At 56.5% G+C, this 8819-nt stretch overlaps 1 protein-coding gene across 3 annotated transcripts in view; it reads left to right on the top strand.

Annotated features, from left to right (window-relative positions):
• The window catches only part of ECE1 (endothelin converting enzyme 1), a 7696-nt gene extending 1020 nt beyond the window's left edge, over positions 1-6676 (top strand). Inside the window, exons 3-18 of one of the 3 annotated variants that reach the window (XM_009076630.1) lie at positions 8-127; positions 706-911; positions 2241-2365; positions 2670-2882; positions 2973-3164; positions 3689-3831; positions 3912-4026; positions 4238-4348; positions 4576-4674; positions 4786-4863; positions 5245-5348; positions 5517-5627; positions 5738-5805; positions 5884-6074; positions 6155-6250; positions 6500-6676. In XM_009076630.1, coding sequence (XP_009074878.1) covers positions 8-127; positions 706-911; positions 2241-2365; positions 2670-2882; positions 2973-3164; positions 3689-3831; positions 3912-4026; positions 4238-4348; positions 4576-4674; positions 4786-4863; positions 5245-5348; positions 5517-5627; positions 5738-5805; positions 5884-6074; positions 6155-6250; positions 6500-6676 — 2149 coding nt within the window. Of the gene's footprint in view, positions 1-4; positions 128-698; positions 912-2240; positions 2366-2669; positions 2883-2972; positions 3165-3688; positions 3832-3911; positions 4027-4237; positions 4349-4575; positions 4675-4785; positions 4864-5244; positions 5349-5516; positions 5628-5737; positions 5806-5883; positions 6075-6154; positions 6251-6499 lie in introns of all 3 variants that reach the window. The other 2 variants (XM_009076627.1, XM_009076629.1) reach the window with 2 other exon arrangements.
• The last annotated feature ends 2143 nt before the right edge of the window (positions 6677-8819 follow it).

Genomic DNA, 8819 nt, shown 5'->3' with positions numbered 1-8819 from the left:
GGAGCAGCCGGGGGTGCTGGGCCGAGCGGACGCGCACAGAGAAGCAGCTCCTGGTGCTGGTGGGGGTGCTGGCAGTGGTGCTTTTGGTCTGTCTGCTGGGGCTCATCTTCCAGTACAGAGCCAGTAAGTCCTTGCACTGTGCCCTTGACTGGGATGGATTGCTGAGGGTTCCCAAGATGGGATGCTTGGTGCGGGGAGGGATGCTCACTCGCACCCCTTGCCTCAGAGCAGGATTCTTGGGGGCCAGGCAGAATGTTGAGGTGTGGGTGGGATCCCTGGGCAGGAGACAGGATGATCACCTGCATCCCTTGCCCCAGGGCGAGATGCTCAGATGCAGGATAGGGCATTCCTTGGCATCCTTTATTCTGGGACTTGATGCTTGAGTGCAGGACGGAATGTTTGCCTGTATCCTTCACCCCGGGGTGGATGCTCTGGTGCTGGGTAGCATTCTTGGGCCTAGGATGAGATGCTCGCCCACACCCCTTGCCGTGGCATGGGATGATCAGGCAGGCAGCTCAGGCATGGGATGGGATGCTGGTCCATATTGTTTGCCTTGGAGCAGGATGTTAAGGTTCACAGCAGGATGCTCGGGCACCAGGTGGGATATTTGCCCGCATCCTTCAGCATGGGGCAGGATGCTCTGTGGTGCAGCTCACTGGGCTGCGGTGGAGGAACTGAACCCATCACTGCCCCTCCAGGGCCACCTGCCGTGTGCCTGTCGGACGCCTGCATCTCCGTCACCAGCTCCATCCTCAGCTCGCTGGACCGCACGGTCAATCCCTGTGAGGATTTCTTCAGCTATGCCTGCGGGGGCTGGATCAAGGCCAACCCCCTCCCTGATGGCCACTCACGCTGGGGCACCTTCAACAACCTCTGGGAGCACAACCAGGCCATCATGAAGCACCTGCTGGGTGAGTGCATGGCAGTGCTGGGACCCCGCAGTGCCCAGGAGCCCTGTTAGGGTCAGGTGATGCCAAAAACATGTCCGTGGGGATGTGAGGTTGGAATTACCGATCTGTGACGCACGTGCTGCAAGGACATTGGGAAACAGATCCTGACTGTGTTTGCTCTCCTGGATGCTCCTGGGATTTTTGACTGTGGTGTTGTAGCTCTTTGGTGCCAAGTAGGGAAAAGGGTCCTGACCTTTGCTCTGCAAACCCCATGGTGACATTCCCAGGAGCTCTGAAATTCAGGATTTGCACTCCAGACTGCATCTAGAGGCTGTAGCACTCCCTCCAGTATCCCCCCGAGGGTGTGGGGTTTTCCTGCTACTGTAGCTTCCAGCAGCCTTTTTGGGGGTCTGGCTGCCTGTATGGCCATTTTTGGGGAGCCAAAGCTCCCCCAGCAGAGGGAGGATCCCAGGTTCAGCCTCTGCGTGCGAACACTGAAGCGGAGCGGCTTATCCGGGCAACCGGCGGGGACGGTTTGTTCAAGCTTTGAGCAAACAACTGGCTCCTTATCAGCACTTTCCACTGCGCCAGGGCTGATTATCTGGAAAGAGAAGGTTTGGGAAGAGTGTTGTCTTTTGGGAGAAGGGGGTGGTGCGGGAACGGTTTCATCCCTGGCTTTTCCCGCAGAAATCTGGCTCTGGTTTTACCGGGAGAGGGGACTGGGCCTCCAGCCAAGGGGTTGCGTTCGGCATTTCCTTGAATTCCTTGGAGCTGAGGGACCTTTAGTTAATAAAACCACACAGCTGGGAAGCCAAAGGTGCAAGCTGTGGCATCAGGAAAATAAATTAAAAAACCCCCAAACCCCTCTGGGGAAGCAGAGTTTGAGGGGGGAGATAAAAGGAGATAAAAGGATGGCTCTGGAGGCAGGGGAGAAAAATGGGTTTATTGTTCCTTTCTGCAGGAATAAATAATACAGAGCTGAGGGGCACCAGCACAGAGGCAAGGACAGCACAGAGGGCAGGATGGTGCTGGGAATATCAGAGCTGCTGGAAAAATGCTTTTTTGTTTTTCCTTTCTTTATCTTTTATCCCTAAAGAGCTGGAGCTGTGGGTGGGAAGGGAGAGGGGGCAGGAGGCCAGGAAGGGCTGGGGCCATGGTTTGCTCTCGGGGTCACTGATGGAACCGCAGGGGCAATCCTCAGTGCCTTTTCGTAGCCTGAGTTTGCCCAAAAGGGGCTGAATATTTCTCTGGTGGAAGCGTGGTGGTTCTTGTGTGCACCAGCAGCTCCCATGGGGGCTGGATGCCCATCCCTGGGGACCCCCAGTGATTCCCCCTGGGTACCTCCCACAGAAAACACCACGGCCAACGTGTCGAGCGAGGCAGAACGCAAAGCACAGCGATACTACCAGGCCTGCATGAACGAGAGCAAGATCGAGGAGCTGCGTGCCACCCCACTCATAGAGCTCATCCAAAAGGTTTGTCCCATTCCTTGTGGGAAAGCCGTCTTCTGTCTGCAAAATGGGGGGGAAAAGTGCATTTCTGGGCAGTTCTAGCACCCTCCATTCTCCATTCCTGGCATTTCCTGGGGAAGAGCATCCCTCAGGGCAGGCAGGCAGAGAGAGGCAAGGATTTGTAATCCTCTTGCTTATAGGATTATCCTGTGTCAGGGGTTTTTAGCCCCTTTGCAAGGTATTTCCCCTCAGGATGGGGACTGGGGGATATCGGAGCAATTCCAGGTGGCTGTTCCTTACCCAAAAGCTGGTTGCTGTCTGTCCCCAGCTGGGTGGCTGGAACATCACGGGTACCTGGGCCGGTGACAACTTCAACAAGACGCTGCGGGAGGTGACGGCACATTACCGCACCTCACCCTTCTTCTCCGTCTACGTCAGCGCCGACTCCAAGAACTCCAACAGCAACGTCATCCAGGTGGACCAGTCAGGGCTGGGCCTGCCCTCACGGGATTACTATCTGAACAAGACGGAGAATGAGAAGGTGAGGGTGTCGGGGGACATGTGGGCTGCCCGGGGAGCTGCTGTGGTTGGATGGCACCTGCCATGCCGATCCCCCCGTCCTACCACGTAGGTGCTCGCTGGGTACCTGAACTACATGGTGCAGCTGGGGATGTTCCTGGGAGGCACCGATGAGGAGTCAACGCGGCAGCAGATGCAGCAGATCTTGGACTTCGAGACAGCATTGGCCAACATCACCATCCCGCAGGAGAAGCACCGGGATGAGGAGGTCATCTACCATAAAATGACAGCTGGGGAGCTAAAGGTAGGGATGGGGTTGGTGAGCCTCTGCTCTGCCGCAGTGTGGGCAGCGGGATGGATGGGTGGAGGCGATGCAGCTCCTCTGGGAAACCTGACGCCAGTCAATGCCGCCTGGAGAGCTCTTGTGCAACAGCTTGGCCCTTATCCTGCTTGGGGAGATCCCACCCTGACCCATTCCTCCCTGCCTCCGGACCACCCCAGGGCCGGCGGCTGTCCTGCTGCGGCACTTACGCCCTCCTGGCACTGCTGCCCCTGGACGTCAGCCTGGTCACCTCCTCATGTCCCCGGAGGGGCCCCGATGGGTTGTGTCAACATCTCTGACACCCGCCCCGCTTTCTTTTCCTTTGCGGGAGGAAATTGTTTACTCCCCTCTGACCTTTCGAGGACATTGCTGTTGTGGGAATTGGCCTCTGCAAAATCAGCTGAATCCATCAGACAGGGACTGATGCAGCCGCTTACAGCTCGGGAAGCAGCTGCCACCCCTTCCAGTGTTTTTTTGGGTCTGTAGCAGTGCTGTGGCTTTCGCAGGAGCTGGCACCAGCCGTGGACTGGATGCCTTTCCTCTCCACGGTCTTCTACCCTGTGGAGCTCAACGAGTCGGAGCCAGTTGTGGTTTATGCCAAGGAGTACCTGGAGCAGGTGTCTGACCTCATCCTGGCCACGGATAAGTGGTGAGAGCCCCCATCCTGCACGAAGGGGTGCCTGGGCTGGCAGGCACGTCCTGTTCCACACTCACCATCTCTCGCCACAGCCTCCTCAACAACTACATGATCTGGAACTTGGTGCGGAAAACCAGCCCCTTCCTAGATCAGCGCTTCCAGGACGCCGAGGAAAAATTCATGGAAGTGATGTATGGGACAAAGAAGGTGAGAGTGGAGCCCCTGACGCCTTATGCATTAAAATGGTGATGGCCTCGTGTCAAGTGCCTGTCACATTGCATCCAAACAGTAGAGATGTGAGGCAGATCGTGGGGTGGCAGAGAGATGGATGGGGACCTCATCTCCCAGTGGGACAAGGGTGTGGGAAGGTGGGAGGCTTTGGGCATGCCACCACTGACGACAACCTCTTCTCCCACAGAGCTGCCTCCCGCGCTGGAAGCTTTGCATCAGTGACACTGACAACAACCTGGGCTTTGCACTGGGGGCCATGTTTGTCAAGGCCACCTTCGCCGAGGACAGCAAGCAGGTGGTATGTCCCCAAGCCAGTGGTGTACGAGTCCCGGTGCTGGAAAGCCACCGTAATGGTGGAACCATTGGGCAGCTGATGTTTGTCCGCCTTGAGGTGTTCACTGTGTGCCTCTGCGTGCTGTCTTGGCCTCCCAGCCTGTTCCTTCCTGCTGGTGTGAAGGTCCTTGACCTCTCCAGGGTTGGAATCCAGCTCTCCAGACTGACGCTGTCCTGCCTTGTTTTGTCTAGGCAGAGGAAATGATTGCAGAGATTAAAACTGCCTTCGAGGAAAGCCTGGAGACCCTGCAGTGGATGGACGAAGAGACGAGGAAATCGGCCAAAGAGAAGGTGAGGTGCTGGCGGCAGCGCTGGGGAGGAGCGGATGAGGGTGTTGGAGCTGAGTGAGCCTGTCCATCCATCCCTGGCACCAAAATCACTCTGGTCCTTGTCACCCACCAGGCAGATGCCATCTACAACATGATCGGCTACCCCAAGTTCATCATGGACCCCAAGGAGCTGGATAAAGTCTTTAATGATGTGAGTTGGTCAGATATGTCCCCTGGGTCTTCTACAGGATGTACAGGATGTGCCCATTACCGTGGCCTCGGGGCAGCCTTGACCCCCTGGTTTCCGCCAGAAGGGTCTCCCTGATATTGTTGGCTCATCTCTGGGGAGTTTCCAGAGAGCTGCAGGTCAGTCCTGGGGTGGCCGAGGCTCTCGGGATCCCTGCCTGGGAAAAGGAGGAGCCCTGTTCTGTAGTGGTGATTCATTGCCCTCCAGAGACTCCACAGATGTTGGAGAGGAGGAGAAAGGAGAACAGCCATAACTCGTCTGGCTCCGGAGGCTCAGACATGGCTATGGAGGGAGGAGCAGGGCTGAGCATTTGCCACGCACCACTTACGCCTTGTTTTCTTGCAGTACGAGGCTGTGTCTGACCTCTACTTTGAGAACGTCATGCAGTTTTACAACTTCTCAGCCAGGGTCACGGCCGACCAGCTCCGGAAACCGCCAAACCGGGACCAGTAAGTCCTCTGCTCCACTTCCACGTTGGGTTCATCAGGGAATGTCAGAATATCTGGAACATCGGGATTTGGTGTCCATCAGACCACACTAGTTTTGGGGAGTGACATTCGGGCAGATGTGGGCAATGGGTTCGTGCTGCTATGTTGGCCGTGTTTGTGTCCCTGCAGGTGGAGCATGACACCTCCAACAGTCAATGCGTACTACTCTCCCACCAAGAACGAGATCGTCTTCCCTGCTGGGATCCTCCAGGCCCCCTTTTACACCCGTGCGTCCCCCAAGTAAGAGGGCAGGATTCCTAAATTTCCTGCTGTACTCAAATCTGAGGCTAAATTTCATGACTACTGGGGGCAGTGGCTGCTCTCTCAATCTCTGCATCTCTCTCCGGCAGATCCCTGAATTTTGGCGGGATCGGTGTGGTGGTGGGCCATGAGTTGACGCATGCCTTTGATGACCAAGGTATGGCCAGGGCCAGGTGGGTGGGTGCTTGGAGAGGTGGCCAGCGGGGTGAGGCAGGATCCACCGTGTTTTTGGCAGGCCGGGAATACGACAAGGATGGCAACCTGCGTCCCTGGTGGAAGAACTCCTCGGTGGAGGCCTTCAAGCGTCAGACGGCTTGCATGGTCGAGCAGTACGGCAACTACACTGTCAACGGCGAGGCGGTCAACGGCAAGCACACCCTTGGAGAGAACATTGCTGACAACGGGGGCCTCAAGGCTGCCTACAGGGTATGGCCACGGGGCTGGGCAGGTGTGGGGGGGGGCACGATGTGGTGAGATTGGAGCCTGCTGTGTTCTCTGGCCTCCAGGCATATCAAAACTGGCTGAAAAAGAACGGGGATGAGGAAACCCTCCCAACCCTTGGCCTCACCAACCACCAGCTCTTCTTCATTGGCTTTGCACAGGTAGATCACATGGTGGGCAGGGAGGGTGGGTGCGTAGGGTTTTGGGGGCGGAGGCATGCCCAGAGGGGGCCGGGGAGGGTGTGAAGGCAAAACTGAGGCCAGCAGAGATGATGTAGTGGATGGGGGACAGATCAGGGTGGTGATGGTTCCGAAGTGAGACAAAGCCAGAGCTTTAGCTGTGTTAGTGCCTGTCACGCCAGCAGGGCGGTCAGAGGTAGCACTGAGTGGGGCCCTGTGGTTCGTTTGCAGGTGTGGTGTTCAGTTCGCACGCCGGAGAGCTCTCATGAGGGGCTCATCACTGACCCCCACAGTCCCTCGCGTTTCCGGGTCATCGGCACTGTCTCCAACTCCCGAGAGTTCGCGGAGCACTTCAGCTGCCCCCTGGGCTCCCCCATGAACCCCCCCAGGAAATGTGAGGTCTGGTGATGGGCAAGTGCCTGAGGGAACCAGCGGTCGGTTGCCTCGTCCTCTGCCGACGGCTGAATTTCCCTGGTCCTGCGAAGCTCAAACCACTTCTCCGTGCCACGGAGAGCACGGCTCTCAACTGGAGCAGCGTCCGTGCTCCCGCTATCATCCCAGGTTCGATCCACTGTGAAAACTCCTCATCCCCTTGCTCGTCGGTGAAATTACTTCGGTTTGGGGTCTCTTCTTTCCCACCCGGACTGGGCCGCGTGTCGAGGCACACACGTCTGTGGGCAGCACCGGTATTTACACACGCAGCGTTCCAGCCTGACCCACCGCCCCGGAAAATCCCTCTTTTTGGAGGTGATAAAGGGAACCCCAGACCAGCAGGTTTGTCTGCGTGTCTAAATACACCTGACGTACCTCTCTCTCTCCAAAGATGTGCACACCAGGATGGAAAATATTTTAAGATATATTTTTGGGGGGGGGGAAATATATATTTTTTTCATGTGTTGTGGAATACACTGGAAGATTTCAGGGAAAATGCGTTTAAAAGCTTTTTTTTTAGTAAGAGATTAGTATATTTATTAATTTTTTTTAACTTAGTGCAGCTGTAGGCACAGCACCCTGTGGTGACAGTCCCTTGGCCAGGGAAGCTGCATGGGGCTGCAGGTGTAACTTTCCAGCCTTGGATCCCGCGTTTCTCCGGGAGGGACTGTCCTTGGAGAATGCTGGTGGGAAAACTGGAGACAGCAGGCCTGGGGACAGGGCTGGAGGATGCTGCAAGTCACCGAGGTTTGTGCCGGGATGCTGTGGCTCCTGGGGTTAGCTTTAATTTTGGAGCGTGAAGGGAAAAGTTGACGTGCCAAAGATGTCACCAAGGTGGTGACGGTGTGGATGTGAAGCATCCGGCTCTCCCTCCTGTCCCCTCTGAAGCGAGGCCAGCCAGGATTTCCTGGCCCAAAAGCTTCCCCAGACCAACGTGGGTGGTTCCTGCCGCTCGCCGCCGTGCCTGGCCTCGCTGCCCGGGAAACTGCAAGCCCCAAAATTGCTGCGTGGCCCCAAACCTCCGTCCCTCCATGGCCGGTTTGGCACCAGCGCGAGCCTTGACCAGGATGGGGGCGAGGGGGTTTCTTAAGGGATGTTCTAATACTTGTTTTGAGAGGAAAACACTGACAGGAGCTCAGGTGCTGCATGTTGTCTGTGGGGCACCTCCTTGCTCTAGGCAGAAAGCAGACACAGAGGGATTTTTAATATTTATATGTAAAGGGAGGGATCGGGGTGACTTTTTGTAACTATTTTTTCACCCTACGTGTGAGGCTTATCGTAACTGAAATAATAAATACTTTTTACTGACTCTGCTGCTGCTCACAACTTGCTTTTTTTGACAGCAGGAGAATCTTGCATCCCTTTCTCTGTCCTTTTTTCCCTGTCCGCATCACTGAGACCTTCCCGCGCTGACCAGACTGAGGCGAGGAGGCTGGTCCCAGCCTGCGCTCAGCGCCCGCCGCCTCTCTCAGAGCTAAGGCCAGGCCTGTGTGCCCAAAACTCAGCTCTCCCTATGGGTGGTTGTTTGCTTTCCACCTCTATGGCACAGCCCCACACATCTCCCCAGCAGGGAGGTCTTTCCGGGATGCTGTTCCTTCCTCCCGGCTGAGTTCTTGGCTGGCCAGGCCGTGCTTGGCTCCAGTGGCACAGGCTCCACACAGGTTCTCTCCAAACTCCTCTATTTATAGCTGGGAGGTGCTGGTGGGAGGCTGCCAGCTCCTCACACAGGCTAACCTTCACTCCTGAGCAGACGCTCCGTGGCTTCATCAGGCTAAAAGGTGAGGCAGGACCTGCACGGCAGGCTCCCTGTGAGCCTCACCCCAGCACCTGGGAGAGCTGGTGGCCATAAAACTCGCCAGGTGCTGGGTGTTCCGTGGCTGTTCAGCCCTGGCATTGCTATTAGGGGCTGATCTGGGGCAAAAGCAGAAGGCTGCAGTCCATGGGTAGTGAGCTTTTGGGAATAGAGTGGTTTTGCTGCTGGGATGGGCAGGACCGAGCCAGCGGTGAGCTGGGGACACGGCGTTGCATAAATAAGACGGTAAAATATCCCTCTGGCTGTTTTTGCTGTTTTCTTGCCCAGATCGAATCCAAACGTGGTAACGGCCCTGATTTTCTGCTG

This window comes from Acanthisitta chloris, unplaced genomic scaffold (genome assembly GCF_000695815.1).
Source record: "Acanthisitta chloris isolate BGI_N310 unplaced genomic scaffold, ASM69581v1 scaffold14386, whole genome shotgun sequence".
Classification (NCBI taxonomy): Eukaryota; Metazoa; Chordata; class Aves; order Passeriformes; family Acanthisittidae; genus Acanthisitta; species Acanthisitta chloris.
This window is presented reverse-complemented; position numbering and strand designations above follow the sequence as displayed.